Below are 18,343 nucleotides of genomic sequence, written 5' to 3' on the forward strand. Positions count from 1 at the left end.
AGTGGTTGACTTCCAGTTTCATAGCATTATGGTCAGAAAAGGTGCATGGTTATGACTTTAGTCTTTTTGTTTGTTGAGGCCTGTTTTGTGACCTAATATGTGATCTTTTCTGGAGAATGTCTCATGTATACTTGAGTATAATTTGTATTCTGCTTTCAGATGGAATGTTCTGATTATATCTGTTAATTCCATCTGTTCCAGTGTGTTATGTAAAGCTGTTGTTTCCTTGTTGATTTTCTGTGTAGGTGATCTCTGTCCATTGATGTAATTGGGGTGTTAAAGTGCCCTACTATTATTGTATTACTATTGATTAGTTCCTGTTATTAGCTGCCATATTTATTTGGGTGCTCCCATATTCGGTGCATAAATATTTATGATTGTTGTGTCTTCTTGTTGAGTAGTCCCCTTTATTATGATATAGTACCCTTTTTCATTTCTTGTTACAGTCTCTGTTTCAAAGTCTTGTTTGTCTAATATAAGTATTAAAACTCCAGTTTTCTTTTGACATCCAATTTCATGATAAATGTTTCTCCATCCCCTTCTTTAAAGAAAATATTTATTTATTTGAGAGAGGGAGCACAGCGGGCAGGACAGAGGGAGAGGCAGACTCCCCACTGAACAGGGAGCCAGACTCGGGACTCAGTTCCAGGACCCCGAGATCATGACCTGAGCCGAAGTCAGACACTTAACCACCTGAGCTAGCCAGGCATGCCTTCATCCCTTAACTAACTTTCTTTCTTTCTTTTTTTTTTTTTTTAATCCCTTAACTTTCAATATGCACTGGCGTTGGTTCTGAAATGAGTCTCTTGTAGGCAGTATATAGATAGGTCTTGTTTTTTTTTTAACCATTCTGACACTATACATCTTTTGATTATAGTGTTTAGTCCATTTATATTCAGAGCAGTTATTGATATATATGTGTTTATTGCCATTTTATTACACCTTCTGTCATTGTTTCTGGAGATTTTCTTCGTTCCTTTTTTTTTTTTTTTAATTCAGTTAGTCAACATATAGTACATCATTAGTTTCATATGTAGAGTTCAGTAATTCATCAGTTGCATGTAACATACAGTGCTCATCACATCATATGTCTTCAGTGCCCATCACCCTGGCAGCCCTCAGTTTGTTTCTGTAGTTAAGAGTCTCTCATGGTTTGTCTCCCTCTCTGTATGAAGGTTCCCCTTTCTTCACATCCTCGCCAACATCTGTCATTTCCTGACTTGTTCATTTTAGCCATTTTGGTTGGTGTGAGGTGGTATCTCATTGTGGTTTTAATTTGTATTTCCCTGATGCTGAGTAATGTGGAACATTTTCTCATGTGTCTCTTGGCCATTTGTATGTCCTCTTGGGGAAAAATGTCTGTTCACGCCTCCTGCCCATTTCTTGACTGGATTATTTGTTTTTTGGGGGGTGTTGAGTTTGATGAGTTCTTATAGATCTCGGATATCAGCACTTTATCTGATATATGTCATTTGCAAATATCTTCTCCCGTTCTGTAGATTGCCTTTTAATTCTGTTGATTGTTCCCTTTGCTGTGCAGAAGCTTTTGGTCTTGATGAAGCCCCAAAAGTTCATTTTTGGTATTTTATTCCCCTTGCCTTTGGAGATGTCTCTAGCAAGAAGTTGCTGCAGTCAAGGTCATAGAGGTCATAGAGGTTGCTGTCTGTGTTTTCCTCTAGGATTTTGGTGGATTCCGGTCTCAAATTTAGGTCTTTTATCCATTTTGAGTTTATCTTTGTGTATGGTATAAGAAAATGGTCCAGTTTCATTCTTACGCACGTGGCTGTCCAGTTTTCCCAACACCATTTGTTGAAAAGACTGTCCATTTCCCATTGGATATTCTTTTCTGCTTTGTCAAAAATCAGCTGACCAGGAGCACCTGGGTGGCTCAGTCATTAAGTGTCTGCCTTCAGCTCAGGTCATGATTCCAGGGTCCTGGGATCCAGCCCCGCATTAGGCGCCTTGCTCAGCGGGAAGCCTGCTTCTCCCTTTCCTTCTCTCCCTGCTTGTGTTCCCTCTCTCACTGTGTCTCTCTCTGTCAAATAAATAAATAAAATCTTTTTTAAAAAAATAAGCTGACCATATAGTTGAGGGTCCATTTCTGGGTACTCTTTCTCTGTTCCTTTCTCATCTTTGTCACTTTGGATCTTTGCACTCAGAGTCCCTTTAATATTTATTGCAGGGCTCATTTCATGGTTATGAACTTCTTCAGTTTTTGTTTGGGAAACTTTGTCTCCTCCTATTCTGAATTATAGCCTTGCTGGATAGATTATTCTTGGCTGCAGAATTTTCCCATTTAGCACTTTGTATATATTATGCCACTCCCTTCTGGCTTGCCGAGTTTCTTTTGAGAAATCTCCAGCGAGCCCTATGGGTTTTCCCTTGTAAGTTAAGGACTTTAGTTTTGCTGCTTTGAAGATTTTTTTTGTCACTGTATTTTGCAAATTTAAGTACAAAATATCTTGGTGTTGGCCTGCTTTTGTTGATTTTGATGGGAGTTCTCTGGGCCTTCTGGATCTGGATGTCTGTTTCCTTCCTCAGGAAAGCTTTTAGCTGTTATTTCTTTAAATAAATTTTCTACCCCTTTTTCTTCTCCTAGGATCCGTGTAATATGAATGCCACTACACTTGGTGGACTCACTGACTTCCCTAGCTCTGTTCTTAATCTGCATAACTTTTTTGTCTCTTGCTTTCTCAGCTTACTTTCCTTTATTCTGTCTTTCCCTGCTTCATCTAGCTTGCTGTTTATTCCATCAAGTATTTTTAATTTCATTTATTATGTTTGTCATCTATGATTGGTTCTTTTTTATTTCTTTGTTAAGGGTATCACCTTTGTAAAGTCCTCCACTCTCTTCTCAGGATCAGTGAATGTCTTTATAATCATTATTTTAAATTCTTTATCAGGCATATTACTTATCTCCATTTAGTGTAGGTCTCTTGTAGTTTTGTCCTGTTTTTTCATTTGCGACATACTCCTCTGTCTCTTCATTTTGTCCACCTCTCTGTTCCTGTGTATTAGGAGAGTCAGCTGTGTCTCCTGCTCTTGAGGGTGATGGCCTTAGGAGGAGGTCCTGTAGTGCCCTGCAGTGCAATGTCTCCTGTTGCCCAGGGCCAGGTGCTTCGGGGAGTGTGTCCTGTGTGTGTTTCCCGTGTCCTGGTTGCTTTGTCCTTCACTCCAGTTGTCTGCAGGGGCTCTCTGTGTGTTGTGGGTAGTGTTTGGACCCAGCTGCGGTATGGCACATATTAACAAGGTGTGTGCTGGTCTGTTTGCCAAGTGAAACCTTTTGCTGCTGGAACCAAAGCCCTGCAAAATGTATGGTTTGGAAAGGTGGTATTGGTGGCGTTTGTATCAGTCTTCTTAGGGAGGGGGACTCACAGCGGCTGGACTGAGGCAAGTATGACTGGGAAGGGAGGATCCACTGTGGAGTGGGTGGGTGGGACTTGGTGTAAGCAAATTAGGGAGTGAATGTCAGTCCTGCTCTGGTTTATGGTGAGGGGCAGGGGAGAGAAATAGCACCTGCCAGCTCCTCTCTTCCTGGAGGGATCTCTGCACCTCTCCTGTCCAGCCTCTGGGATTCCCTTCTGTCTGCCCCCACACAGTATCTCTACTGGCTCTTTGTGGTGATGGGGCCTAAGGGCAGGGGTTAAGCTTCCCAATGCTCTGTTGGCTCTCCCAGAGCCACGCCTGCTGATTTTTAAAATTCCAGGCTTTAAATCCCGTTGGTTCTAAGAACTCACAAAATTTGGCCCCTTACTTTCAAATCCAATGGTTATGGGGATCTGTCTTCCCCGGGCTCCCTGGCATGATAAATCTGCTTTTCACCCTTCTCCATGCCCCTCCTGACCAGAGATGGCTGTAGTCTGTTTTTGCACCCAAGCCGTGTCTCTGCCCTTTCTAACCTTCTTAAATGTGGCCTTTTCTTGGTCTTTAGTTGTGGAGTTTGTTCTGCCAGTCTTCAGGTTGTTTTCTGGGTTATTTACGCTGCTGTGTTATCCAGTTGTATCCCTGGGACAAAAGGAACATAGGGTCTTTCTACTGCACCATCTTCCCAGCTTCCCCCTCCCATGAGACTTTTAAAAACAGCTTTAGTGTCATTGATATAGGTATTTTACTTACACACACACACATACACACACACACACACGCTTGATGTTCATGATGCGTATTGTAGCCATTATCTCATGGTTTCAAGCTCTATAAGCTTGTGAACTTTAGCTGTTTTATACAAAAATATATGGTCATGTTCAATTTTAGTCAAAAGAAAAGTAAGACTCCAAAACAAAAAAGCCCCCAAACCTTAAAGAATGGAGTTCTAATGGGGCAGTATGTGCTTTGCATGAGACAGTAAACGGTGCTGTCTCTCAGAGCCAGAATACGAGGGTTTCAAACTAAGGCAGTGGATAGATTTTCCTTACCATCACACCTAAACCATCTGCAGTTCTGAGAGCAGCTGTTGGGAGGAACATGGGTAACACTGCCACACGGTGACACAGCTGTGGTCCCGCTGCATTGAGGAGGAGACTGTCACTTGGCCTTCTCAGGCAGATGGCTTGCTGACATCAGTGGGTGAAAGGAATGCTCTGTCTGGGACCCACGGGGCTCTCGGAGACACCTCTCAGGATGGCTGGCCCGTGGACAACAGGGTTTGAGCTGCACAGGTCCACTCTACATGGGCTTTTTATGAAGTGATATTGTAAATGTATTTTAAGATTTCTTAACATTTTCTTTTTTCTAGCTTACTTTATTCTAAGAATGCAGTTTGTAATACATTTAACATACAAAATATGTGTTAATTGGCTTATTGGTAAGGCTTCTGGTTAAGAGTAGGTGATCAGTAGTTTAGTTTTTGGTGAGTCAAGTTATACGCAGATTTTCGGCTGCACAGGGGGTTGGCTCCCTTACCCCAACGTTGTTGAGCTGTACTAATGCCCAGTGGCAGAGTTAGGGAAAAACGATAGCTTCCGGGAAAAGGGCATAACTGTGGAAGATCCAGATCCTTTAGCAAATGCAGATCAGGATCACGGGAGAGGTGCTGGTGGGGATCAGAAGTTCACGTATGTGTAGCGTGTAGCAGGCATGTTGAGGGTTCCAGTCCTTGTCTCTTAGTTCCATCCTGTCTTTTACTTGGCACAGCTGTTCTGCGTTGTCAGCTGGCTCTGTGGAAGCCCATAAAGGATGCTAGACAGAAGCCGCAAACGGAGACAGAGGAGGAGGGACGGACTGACTCCTTCCTGTCTTCCCATTTCCCACAGCTTCGTTCTGATGGCGCTTCTCCACGCTGGCAGGGGCAGTTCTTCCCGAGAGCAGCAGCCGAGCGCAGTCTGCGGCTTCCCCAGCACGGGCAGAACCAGGTACACTGTCAGCCCCAACCACTGGCCCCTAGAACTTCCTGCCAAGCCCAGAAATTCCACACTGGCCGGGTGGCAGCCCTTCCGTACGACTGCTGTAGTAACTGAGTGGTGAACACTCTGTTCCCTCGGCCCAGGGAAACTGCATTTTGTTACCCCCGATTCCATGGAACCCTAGTTCTCAGCCTGTGGTCCATGACCAGCCGTGTCACGTCTCCCCGGGAACGTGCTAGAAGTGCAGATGTTCTCGGGCTCCACCCAGTCTGCCGAGTCAGTAACTCCGATGCCCGATCAGGAACCTGTGCTCCCCAAGTCCTCCTAACGCACGCTGACGTCTGAGAACCACTGCCTTAGAGTCCGCTTGCCCTTCTGGTTGTCTCGTTAATGATTCTTTGCATTAAATTCTGTTTAAATAACTGGTGTAGGACACCCTAATACAGTAGCATTCTACCAGAATGTTTAAATATGCATCAGTACCAATCTTTCTTATACCCTTTGAGAAGAAAGAAAAGGGAACTTCCCCCATCTCATTCTGCATGGAGCGCATTACCTCAGATATCACTAGCAAACACCACTATCCCCTAAGGACATAGATGCAAAAATCCTAAAACAACAAGAAAAATAATTAGTGCTTTGCATCCAGCATCATATTAAAGTGGTTAGACAACATGATGAAGTGGGAAATTCATCTTAGTAATTAATGCGAGTGTGGATCAGCCCACGATCAGTCCGTGTAAGACACCAGATGAACAGAATGAAGAGTAAACCAGTCATCTGAGTGCAGAAAAAGCCTTTAACAGAATCTAACATCCTTTCCTAATCACGAAATAGAAAACAAAAAAAAAACACCCAACAAACCGGGAAGAGAGGGGGAACGTCCCACAGCATGATAAAGGGAATCTATGAAAAACCTCCAGCTAATATCATACTCGGTGGTGAAGAGCTGGAAGATTTCTCCCTGGAATCAGGAGAAGACAAGTGTGCTTGCTTGAGCCACTATTCAGCACTGTTAAATTTTAGCCAGAAAATCAGGCAAAAATAACTAAAAAACATCTAAACGGAAAGGAAGAAACCTTTCTCTGTTTGGAGAGGATGTCATCTAAAATACAGAAAACCCTGATGAATCCACCCAAAAAAAGAACTACTGGTGCTACACGGTAGCACCAGTGATACACGGTCAACACACTAAAATCAGTTGTGTTTTGGTACACTGGCAGCGAACGGTCTGAATAACCAGAAATCCCGCGGGCACACCTGGAATAGCTGAAGTACGGCTCGGACGGCAGCGCTGCCCACCGTGACCTGCAGGCTCAGCGCAGCCCCTATCAGAATGCCACCGCCTCCCCTGCCCAGAAGTGGAAAAGCGGACTTTAAATTTCGTATGAAACAGACACTGAATAGCCAAAACAGTGTTTAAAGAACAAAGCTGGAGGACTCACACTTGCTGGTCTCAGAACTTATTACTGTGAACCTGGCTGTCGAAGCCACGTGGAGCTGGCAGAAGAACAGACCGGTGGGACAGAATTCACCACACGCGTCCTTCATTGTTCATCAGAGTTTTGACAGCGCTGCCTACACCTTTCAGTGGGGAAAGGATCTCTTCAAGTGGTGTTGAGATCACGGAGTAGTCATTCACAGGAAAGAGACTGATACTGAAATCCTGCCTCACGTCACGTCATGTATAAAAAGTAATTCAAGATGGGTCAAAGATAAAGCATAAAACTTAGGAAATGTGGGTGAATTTTCGTGACCTTGTATTTGGTAGTGAATTTTTAGATATGGCAATAAAATTAAAAAGAGAAGTTGGACTTCATCAAAACTAAAACTTTTAAAAAAGATTTTATTTATTTTAGAGAGAGAAGGAGACGGGAGGGGGAGAAAGAGAATCTCAAGCAAACACCCTCCTCCCCGCTCCCGAGTGTGTAATGCGACATGGGGCGTAATTTCACAACCCTGAGAGGATGACCTGAGCCAAAACCAAGGTCCAGTGCTCAATTGACTGAGCCACCAAGGCACCCCAAATTAAAACTTTTCAAGGACATCATCAAGTAAGAGAAAAGACAACCCACAGAAAGAGAGAAAATATTCACCAAGAGTCTAGTACCCAGAGTATATGAAGAACTCTTAGAACTCAACAACAGAACAACATCCTCAAAAAACAATATCCCTATTCAAAAATAGGTAATGGACTTGGATAGACATTTCTCAAAAGAGAATATACATCTGGCCGACAACACATGAAAAGATGCTCAACGTAACTAGTCATCAGGGAAATGGAGATCCGAACCACTATGAGGTACCACTTTAAAACAACCTGAATATCTATAAATGACAAAACAGAAAACAAGTGCTGGTAAGGATATGGAGAAACTGAAGCCTCCTACATTACTGACGGGAACCTAAAATGTGCAGCTGCCATGAAAAAGACTTTGGTGGTTCTGAAATGGTTAAACAGAGTTAGCATATAAACCAGCAATTTCAGTCTGGCACATACCTAAGAATTGAAAGCACGTTCACATAAAACTCAGACAAGATTGTCACACTAGCATTATTCATAATAGCTGAAAAATGGAAACAAGCTAAGTATCCATTTACATTGGATTGATAAAGTGAACAAAAGAAATGTGGTGCATACTTAGGACAGAACATGAATCATCCTGAAAGAGGAGTAGGATTTGACACATGCTTCAACACAGACGAATCTTGAAAACATGCGTTTAAGAAGCTGGACACAAAAGGTCACACGTAATTGTATTTCATTTATATGAAATGTCCCAAATAGGCAAATTCATAGTGACAGAAAATGTAATACTGGTTGCCAGGTAATGGGGTAAGGAGAATTGGTAGTGATTGGTATTGGATATGGGGTTTCTGTTTTGGGATGATGGAAATGTTTTGGAGATAGCCCTGATAGCTGTGCAACCTTGTGAATACATTAAAAACCACTGAACTGTAAATGTGGTTAAAACGACCAGATTTCTATCCCAGTTTTGACATTTGTAATACTGGGTTAAAGAAACTGTAATTTTGGTAAGCAGGAGTAAGGATGTCATGAGAGCATTCTTTAAAAATTGTGGCAAAATATACATAACATAAAGTCGACCATTTTTTACAGTTCAGTGGCACTGAGTACGTTCATAGCTTCGTGCGAACATCCTCACCACGTCCATCTTGCAAAACTGAAACTCTCCCCATTCTGGCATCCACTGTTCTACTTTCTGTCTGAATTTGACTAAAGTGGAACCACACTGTGTATGTCCTTTTGTGACTGGCTTACTTCACTTAGCATGTCTTGAATGCTCATCCATGTTGTGGTGTGAGTCAGAATTTGCTTCTTTTCTTAGGCTGAGGATTTCATTGTATCCAAATGCCACATTTCCTTTATCTGTTCATTCAACAGCGAACATGCTGCTTTCACCTTTTGGCTATTGTGAATAATGCCAATAAATGGGTGTACAAATTTGTGTCCCTTTTTAAAATTTTTTTCCCTTTTTAAAATCTTAAATAAAAAAGGTACGATTTGTTTTTGAAGGAAGTCTTCTAAAAATCAAATTTTTTTGAAAATATACCTCTTTTTTGCATTAGCTTAAAGATTAAGAATGTAGTTGATACTCACCCAAAAGAGAACCCAAATATCAATGGTACTATTTCCTTTAAAGAAACATAAAAGACATGAAAGTATCCATTGCAAATTTATTATGCATTAGGAAGCTTAACTTAAAAACCAACAGCATAGTAAAAAGATATGTTATCTCTGTTCATAGCAGAACAAGTTTCAAAATATATTTTCTCTTAAATGTATTCAGTCAGTACACAATCCTTTTATAAAAGTTGTATATATATTTTTCTTTCAACACCTTCATTACATTTATAAATACAAGATTTACACAGCACCCCATCAAAAAAAATTTAAAACTCCTTACAAATATCTACATATATATTTCATACCTATAAAACTTTCAGAGGAGTGCTCTGTTAAAGGTGGGTGGGCCCTAGGTAATGGTCCATTTACGGGTGCAGCAAAATACATATAAATCTGTAAAGTTTTCTGTCCATAAAACATCTCGAAAAATTAGCAAGACACTTGTTAAACTGAGCTTCTTAAACCACCATATTTTAGAAAAGAATCTGATGTGCATATTCCCATAAAATTCAAAAGTCAGACAAACAGATGGAAATAAAGACCTGACTGCAAAACAGGCGCGTACAACAGAGCAGTTAAGGCAGGAGTGAGATGAACGAGAAAACGGAGAAGACAAGATGCAGCAAGGAGCGAGACAGTTGTCATGTGTTCTGTGAGCCTGAACTTGGATATAAACTCCGCTGGGATCTAGTCACTAATTCTCGTTCTCACGTAGGAATACTTCTCTTACTGAAAACTTTCTCAGAAACTCCCTTCAAATTGTGTGTTGCCACCAGAATACTTGCTGTGTGTTTTTCTTCCGTAAAATCACCCTGGATCTGACCAAAACACCAGGTTTAGCGGTCTGAGTTGCTAGTTCTTCATAATTTAAATTTTTAAGAAAATTTCCCTTTATCTAATAAAGGTTATCACTGATCAGTGTTAATGTCCAGAGGTGTCGATGCTGAATTTCATTCTAGCCAAGAATAGGAAGTAGACAGAAGGAGAGTAAGACTGGAGTTTTTGTTGACCTTTGAACAAAGGCAATAGATCCCTGATACTGAGTGACTCTTAGTGCAGCCACTCAGAAACACCCGTGGGCTGAGAGGGCACAGATCAGAGAAAGAAGGATCGAAGAAAGAAAAGGAAGGAAACAAGCAGGGACTTGTTAGCTCACATCTTGCCAGAGACGGCAGTCCTCCCCGACCCTGCGCCTTCCACTGAAAAGGAGACAGAGACACTGCCATCGCTGTGCCTCCAGAGTTACTCAAGGAAAGCCATCCCACCAAGATAAGAAATCTTTCTAATTTCGTTTCAAAGTGTGGATTCCAGATGACTTTGAAGATCGCAAAATTTGCAGGAAAGTACTTTAGATCTTGTTCTAATATACCACAAAAAGAAGAAAAGGAACAGAAGTGGGGGCGGGGGGCAGAGGGATGGAGAGGGTCACTTCTCAAACCTGTCCCTGAAGGGTGCCACTAGCATCTCCCCTCCAGCACCATGACGTCTCCGTGTGGTGTGGCTCCCACGGCTCTCAGAGAAGGCGTCCACAGAATGCCCCTTTCTGCCAAGTTCACAGCTCAGTGCACTGATTCCCAGCCTCCTCGAAGGAAGAGAGCTCCCAGATGCTGCTGTCTTGCAGCAGTGGCTCGATGTCCTCGTCACTGCCCCGCTCGGGGGGGTTCGTCAGGCTGCCGCTGATGCTGCTGCTGTGTTTTTGGGTTCCACTGCCTTTGCGGTATTCAGGGATGAATAAGGCAACCAGGAAGGACATAAGAACTATACACGCCCCAAACAAAAACGGTGGGCCTGGGATGACAGCTCCCTGAGGGGCAGGGGAAACAAACAGAGACAAAGCGTTTGGTTAGTCTTCAGTTCCAAAATTAGCCCTGGCCTCCCCCAAACCATCAAAGAGTAAATCATTTTCTCATAAGCAAATGTTTTATTAAGGCTGAAGGCAAATCCTAAGAGAGCCTGAGTTTAGAACATGACAGAGGACAACTAACCATTGTTCTCTGCGCCACTTCTCAACAGCTTTTAAGTGGCAGCTGCGGGTCTCCAAATCCCACCCTGGGACCTCACAGCACGCGCTCTGTTGAACACTAAGGACTGTTTTATACAGAAATGTACACTGCAGGAACGACTGGAGAAATACACAGAAGCAGCACTCTAGCTCAATTTCTGGCAGGGATCTAGGTCATTCCACATTTTACTTGGCCTCGCTGGGCTTCACCAGAGGACAGCATTCTGATCAGAGTACTTGGGTAGGTAAAAATGGACTCTGCACAAAATAAGACACAGCTTTTGGGGAAGATACTACATCACTGAACCGATCCTTCCTCAACCCCAGGAAGCACGGAGCATAGCACATACAACAGAAACACTGTACGAACAAGAACATTCTCCAAATTTAAGTTCAGATTTTGCTACCATCAGACATAATGGTTATAAAACTACACTTATCACCAAATTACCTGCAGGGCAGCGTTGTCAGAACTCAGTTCCGGTTCCAACTCAGTCAGTTCCACATGGAACATGTAGAATATGAAGCCGTACAGTGCTGGCCCCAGGCCGTTACACAGCCCTCTTATTCCAGTTATGATCCCCTGGGCAACTCCTACATCAGAACAAAGAGAAGGAGCCAGTCTTCTCATAAAAGTATCTCGAGATTAGAGACTTCGCCCATCATAGTTTCATTTGGTGCACAAATGTGTTACTGGTTTTACTATGTCCTTTAATGTCCTAACTCTCTGCCCTAAGATCTATATGGAGATGAAATGACTGTGATGTTTGTGAAATCTCTTTTGGGGCTGAATTCCCCCCATAACAGCTAGATCATTCCTATAAATGAGGAATAATAAATAAAAAAAACTTTAATATTCTCCATTTATAGGCAATTTCCACTTTTCTGTGGAATGAGATTTTTCCTCCTTTACTCATCTAACAGTCCTTTTACAGCAAAAATCTGCCCTTTGTCTCCTAGAGCCCTGTGAGTCCACGGCAGTCCTAAAGTTGTGTACTCCCAGCACGTTCACACAGACTCTGCTGCTCATGGTGACCTGCACTGAAAAATCCCAGAAGTGCCAACTTCTAGATATCTCTGGTTTCTAATGTGGCAGATAAAATATTAGCTTGAATCATGAAAATGGATGTTTCCGTAAGTCGAACTGTTCAAATATGATTCAACTTAATATGTTCCAGTAATGTTGTACACTGACATTTAGGAACATCTGCATTAAAACATATAAGCATAATAACAGCCAAAGAGAATTCATGTCATGAAAGACCAGATGGTGCCTGTCACACATGACGACAGTGCCCATCCTCCACAGCCGGCTGGCTGCTTCAGACGTTAACACCGCCCCAAGGACACAGCCAAGGGAGTTCGCAAAGGGTGTCACACAGATTCTATAGTCTTCAAGTGACACTTTAAACATGGGTACGAGTAAGATGGCTAATTTCTGATCTGGAAAAGTAGTGCAATGAATTAATCTGTCAATCTAGTTCTTTATTAAAACTTTTTAAAGGGCTCTAATGCATTTAAAAGGTTTTCCTTATAAAATTTACTACTTCCTGACTACTTAGGTGAACCATTAACAGACGGAGAAGGAAAGGATTAATTCTGGCAGCAGGAACTGCCTGATAGAAGCCAGAGGTTCTAGAAGGATGAAGAGTCTAGATGGTAGAGTGCTATTCTCCACATGGATGTCTCCATCTTAATTGTGCTTCTCACTGTGCATTTAACAGTAAGTACACATTTACCCCCTCAAAAAATCATTTCCTAATTTAAGCTAATGAACTTTGATTTTGAATTTAAAGAAATGTTGGTGATTATGGTGCTTAAATAAAGAACTCCTTGCTTTACTGTCCAGTCATCATTTGACATCTTTAAAATGATCAGTTCATTCTGGTGGTCACACACACACACGAGGACTCAAAACTGACAGGAGAAAATGGATAGTTCTTTCTGGGGGCAGGGATAGTTCTATTTCTAATCCTCAGTATTCTTAACTGCTTAGTCCAGATTTAAGGAATGTAGGATCAAAGCGGGAGGGAACATATAAAGGTATAAATTGCCAAGAAGGGACCACGTGGCCATCACCAGCTCTGTGACATGAAGAGAGGCTCGGAGCCTCTCTTACTTCAGGTATATCTTAGCTGAGGAGAACAGCAAGAGTACAGTGACCTCACCTTGCTGATCGGACTCTGCGTTCCGAGAGACAAGGGCGCTGACTGCTGGAAATGTGATGCTGGACATGGCGGCCACCGTCCCCGCTGCCCACATCATCCTGCAGTGACAAGAGCGGCAGCAGTCCTGTTAGGTTGTATTTATTTTTCCCTCTTTAAGAAAAAATGGATTTTTTTTTTTTTAACCTGGAATGTCCTACATCATACTGTTAATAGTGATTACTTCACAGCTGGGAAGATTTCATTATTTTACATTTCCTCCTTCGAAATCTGTTCATCTGCCTTGTTTGCCCATTACCATCTTTAAATGTGTAACTTCAGTGAAGTTCAGGAAGATTTGTTTCTATAAATACCACATCTTCCTCAGCGATATTCCGCTTTTCTGTCTGTAATTCTCACCTTCACACTGCCCTTGGGCTGCTCGGTTTGCTACCCCTCAAGCAAGTGTCACGTGCCACCAACGGAAACAACAAGAGACCTGAAGTTCAGGGTCACTATGAAAGGAAATGAAGTATAAAGTCTGAGTGTGAGCAAAGTGAGGTCCTAATGGGGCTGAAAACCCGTCTGGCCAGACTTCCTTGGGGAGGCTAATGTGCACATCCTTACTGAAGAGAAAAAACCCTAGGTCAACAAAATCTCCTAAACATAGCACAAGTCTGACCAGATCAGCTACTGAAGTACCCAAGTTCATGTGACTGGAATCTTCAAGAAGAAGAAGAATCAACTACTGAACCACTGAGCACATTTCTAGCTCCTCTTACGTTATGTCATCAATTTATAGGAGTAAAGTGAGGATCAACTCTGGTATGGAAACCGAGCACAGAAAATCAGGTCTTCGGTAAGCAGGTGCATGCGATTCTTAGTCCTGAGGGCTTATTCTGAACTTCCTGTCTGTGGGCATCTAATATGCGGGCAGTAGTAACCGTCTCAGGGCACACATGGTTTTGGAGGAGAGCTTAGTGTTCGTCTAACTCAGATGTTCTAGGTTATAAAGGTTATGTCACTACCCAGAGTCACTCGGTTCATTAACAGCAGCGAACCCCACTATAACCAGTCCTTTTTCCTTGTCTTCTTGTGGACTATGTGAGGTCACTAAAAATTGACAGATGTGTTTAAAAACTACACATCCAATTAAATAAGAACTTTACTGCTGAGGCAAAGGCAATCTTAACAAATAATGTGAGATTACTTAGCGCCATCCTTCTGCAAATTAAGTCTAAACACCCTTTTTGAAATGTCGAGTACACCAACTGGCAAAATAATCCTTGCTTCCTTCCCATCACATTCAGCCAACTCGAGTTCCTCTAAAAGATGCTTCTATTAGTTTATGAGGATCCAAAGGAGAGGCTTACCAGGCCTGAGATCCAAAACCATACCAGGCTAACTGGAACATCTGGAAGCCCAAGCCCAGGAGGACAGTATTCTTATTCCCTAATGATCTCATCAAGATGGTAAGAAAGACGGTCTGTAAAAACAAAGGGGATAATCTTGAGAAACCATGAGTCACGGCTCTGAGGCCAGCTTGACGGGGGTCGGTGGGGGTGGGGGGGGGTGGCATTCACCATGACCAGAGGGGCTGCTACGGGTGCACAGCCTGGCCCGAGTGTGGGGAAGCCACGCGGTACTGCCAGAGCTCGAGTTGAGCTGTGGGGGATCCGAGCCTTCAGCCCCTCACCAAAGCCTGTTTATCTAATGCTTTGCTAGCACTTTCCAAAAGGTCATGATGGCTGTTCACCAATTACCATGATTGAGAAGGACAGGACTCGGACTTCACCGCCAGGGAAGAGCAAACCCCGAATGGACACATTACAGAATATGCAGGATTCTGCGGGAAGTTAAGTGTCAGAAAGCTGGACTAATGCAAATTTGACTTTAACAAATATATGCTCTACTAAAAACGACTAGCTCAGATTGTAAAGGCAGAGTTTGAAAGAGGAGTCTGGACTAACTGAATAGCCAGAGTTGCTATAAATACAAACCAAAATCATAAGCAACTTGCAAGTTCAACATAATTTACATTCACTGACAAAATAGGCTTTTTTTGCCTTAATGCAGTCCTTTGAGTCTTGTCAGCTCTAATGTTTGGGCAACACTGTTTCACAGCCTTCTGGTCTTTCCCTGAAGAGCACTCTGCTGGCCCCCACGCTGTAAAGCCCCATGAAGCCATTTCAGGGAATGACCTCTAGGCACTTCCATGTGCTACTGTGAACACACCTACGCATGTCAGTGAGTTCATTCAAAGGTAATGTGTCCTGCCTTTTGTGGTCCCTTATAATAGTAGATGGGGAAATTTTAATGTTTACTCATTTCATATATTCTAATGCACTCATTTACCACATCTCTTCAGTCCTGGGGATAGCAGAGTTTGGAAGAGTTATTGATTTCATTTTTGTTTTCCTGCTACTAAACTTTCCTCATTAACCAGAAGAGTGTTTCTATATTTTAAGCTTACTTTGCAGTATCTGGAGTTAGATGACTGGTGGTTGTAAAAGCAAGCTGTTACCTGCTGAACTAACTAGTAGAGGTAACAGGTATCCTAAAAACTAATGAAAAGTTGTATTAAATTCCTCCTAAATTACAATTTCAACATCCTATTAAAAATGATGGTTCTGGAGTGCCTGGATGGCTCAGTTGGTTGAACATTCTACTCTTTTTTTTTTTTAAAAAGATTTTTTATTTACTTATTTGACACAGAGAGAGAGGTCACAGGCAGAAAGGCAGGCAGAGAGAGAGGGAAGCAGGTTCCCTGCTGAACAGAGGGCCCAATGCAGGGCTCGATCCCAGGACCCTGGGATCATGACCTGAGCCGAAGGCAGAGGCTTTAACCCACTGAGCCACCCAGGTGCCCCAGAGCATCCTCCTCTTGATTTCAGCTCAGGTCATGATCTTGAGGATCACGAGATTGAGCCCTATGTCGGGCTCTCTGCCTCTACACAGCCCCTGCAACCCACCGTGCCTCTCCCAAAAAAAAAAAAAAAAAAAAGGTTCTGTAGACTGTATCGATGCCTGTTGACTGAGTCTGATGTTGTACCATAGATACAAGAGATGTTACCATGGCAGGAGAGGAGGGGGTTAATGACAGAGGGGTGTAAGGGCTCCCCATGAGCATTTCTTTGCAGTTTCCTGTAAATCCAGTTATTTCCAGATAAAAATGATAAAGAAAAAATGGCTGAAATGACACTCACCTGAGCCACAATAGACAGAATGCCGACCATAGCTATGAATGCTGCAATCTTAACAGATCCAAAACCTATGACCTGTGGAAATGGAAACACTTTTGTAATACAGATACTGTAAAAATAATATGAGATAAATATATCATCATCAAACACTAGAGAGAACATGAAGAAAATGATCTGACTTTTGGTCCTCCCAATAGAGAATCTGCTCAGTAGCCAAGTCAGTGGCTCTCAACCTCGGCTGCCCATTTAAATCACGTGGGCAACAGAGAGGAGGGGGAGGGTAGGCAATGAAATGCTGTAACACATTTGAGACCAATTAAATCAGACTCTCTGGGCCCGGGCCCAGGCATGTTTTAAAAAGCATCCATGGCGATTCTAGAAGCAATTGAAGGAAGCTGGCAATAATTTCTAAGCCTCTTAACCTTAACAGAAGCTCTGACAGGCCTAAAACTTTAGGTTTTAAATACCAAGTTTTAAAAAAGTAAAATATTTTTGCCCTCTACTGAAATCCTGTAAAAATCAGGAAAAGGATTTAAAAATTATTGTATGCGTTCTATTATTTAATAAATGATTGTCTTGCTTCCAGTCACACAACTAGGTAATAGAGCTAGAATCTCAGGTTCCCCAGTCAGTGCTGCCAACAAGCAAAGGCCTATTACTCACTAATTAAATGCAACTATATAAAAAAAAAAAAAAAAAAAAGGAACCTGGAAAGTAGCCTTATTTAGGGATTATTTCTCAGCCTGTATTTGTAAATCTAAGTAATCTAAATATAAGTAAAGTAAATAAAATCTAAGTATATCTAAGTAAATCTAAGTATAAGCATACATTTAAAGCAGCTTTATCAAGATAGGACTTAAGTATCCTACAGTTCCCCCATCACAAGTATACAATTCAGTGGCTTGAGAATACTCAAGAGAGTTGGCCAACCATCACCAGAGTCAACTGTAGAAGATGTCATCAGTCCTCCTGCCCCATCAGGAGTCCCATTCCCCCAGCCTGTCCCTCTGTCCAGCCAGTGATACACTTCCTGTCTCTGGGTTGGTTTTTTCTGAGCCTTTCATGTAAAAGAAATCAAGCCACATATGGTCCTGGTATCTCTGATTCAGCACAGTGTTTTCCCAGGGCGTCCACGCTGCCGCGGGTACAGCGCTTTACTGCTTCTCGCTGCCGAACAGTAACATCCCGCCGTACGGATATGCCACCATCTGTCAATACATTCCATCAACTATCTCTGCTTTTTGGCTATTACAAATATTTGTGTAAAAGTTTCTTCGTAGACCTATGTTTTCATTTCTCTTGGCTACATACGTAGGAACAGTCTCGCTGGAAACCCTACGTTGAACACCTTGAGGGACCACCAGACTCTCTTCCACCCCATCTTACGTTCCTACCAGCCTGTGTGAGTTTGCGTTTCGCCATACCCTCTGTCTGTCTGTCTGACTGCAGCAGGTGTGAAGTTTTGATATTGCACTACTTTGGTTGCTAATGTTAAGCATCTTTTCATGTGCTTATTTGCCATTTGTGAATCTTCCTTGGACAGGTATCTATTCAGTCTTTTTTTGAAAATTTTCAATTGGGTTGTCCTTTTATTCATTTATAAAAGTTAATACTTGATACAGATATATGATTTAGAAATACCTAGTGCAATTTTAACTCAAATGTGTGTGTGTGAACTGCTCTTAAAAGCACGCACAAATACAAAATAACAGAAAATGATTCTGATTTACTGTTGAGTGCTGGTGGTAGTGACATAAGCAATATGTATAGAAAGAAAGGGCAGAAAAAGAAAATAACTATAATTGTTTTTTCTGAAGGAATGAGAAGATTTTTCACCTCCTCAACTTTCCTATTTTTCTTACATCTAAATGCAGTTAATTTAATGCATAATTTAATTAGAAATGCAGATTAATTTTCTACATTAAACATGCTATTTCACCAGTCTTCCCACTAAATCTCTAGCATCTGCCCACTCAGAATGAACAAACTGAAAAGAATTGGTT

General features: G+C 42.1%; 1 protein-coding gene and 1 long non-coding RNA gene across 3 annotated transcripts in view; one reads left to right on the forward strand and one right to left on the reverse strand.

Annotated features, from left to right (window-relative positions):
* The window catches only part of LOC308353013, a 34,462-nt gene extending 18,690 nt beyond the window's left edge, over positions 1–15,772 (forward strand). Inside the window, exons 2-6 of the long non-coding RNA XR_013967724.1 lie at positions 5,253–5,351; positions 11,954–12,127; positions 12,556–12,716; positions 14,448–14,609; positions 14,863–15,772. This is a non-coding gene — a long non-coding RNA (uncharacterized lncRNA). The remainder of the gene's footprint in view (positions 1–5,252; positions 5,352–11,953; positions 12,128–12,555; positions 12,717–14,447; positions 14,610–14,862) is intronic.
* The window catches only part of MFSD14B (major facilitator superfamily domain containing 14B), a 68,837-nt gene continuing 59,516 nt past the window's right edge, over positions 9,023–18,343 (reverse strand). For both annotated transcript variants that reach the window (XM_080819564.1, XM_080819565.1), the window contains 5 exons: positions 16,344–16,415; positions 14,511–14,623; positions 13,162–13,259; positions 11,445–11,587; positions 9,023–10,795 (listed from right to left, as the gene is read on the reverse strand). In XM_080819564.1, the coding sequence (XP_080675690.1) occupies positions 10,544–10,795; positions 11,445–11,587; positions 13,162–13,259; positions 14,511–14,623; positions 16,344–16,415 (678 nt within the window). In that variant the 3' untranslated portion in view covers positions 9,023–10,543. The remainder of the gene's footprint in view (positions 10,796–11,444; positions 11,588–13,161; positions 13,260–14,510; positions 14,624–16,343; positions 16,416–18,343) is intronic.

This window comes from Martes martes (assembly GCF_963455335.1).
Source record: "Martes martes genome assembly, chromosome: 12".
Lineage (NCBI taxonomy): Eukaryota > Metazoa > Chordata > Mammalia > Carnivora > Mustelidae > Martes > Martes martes.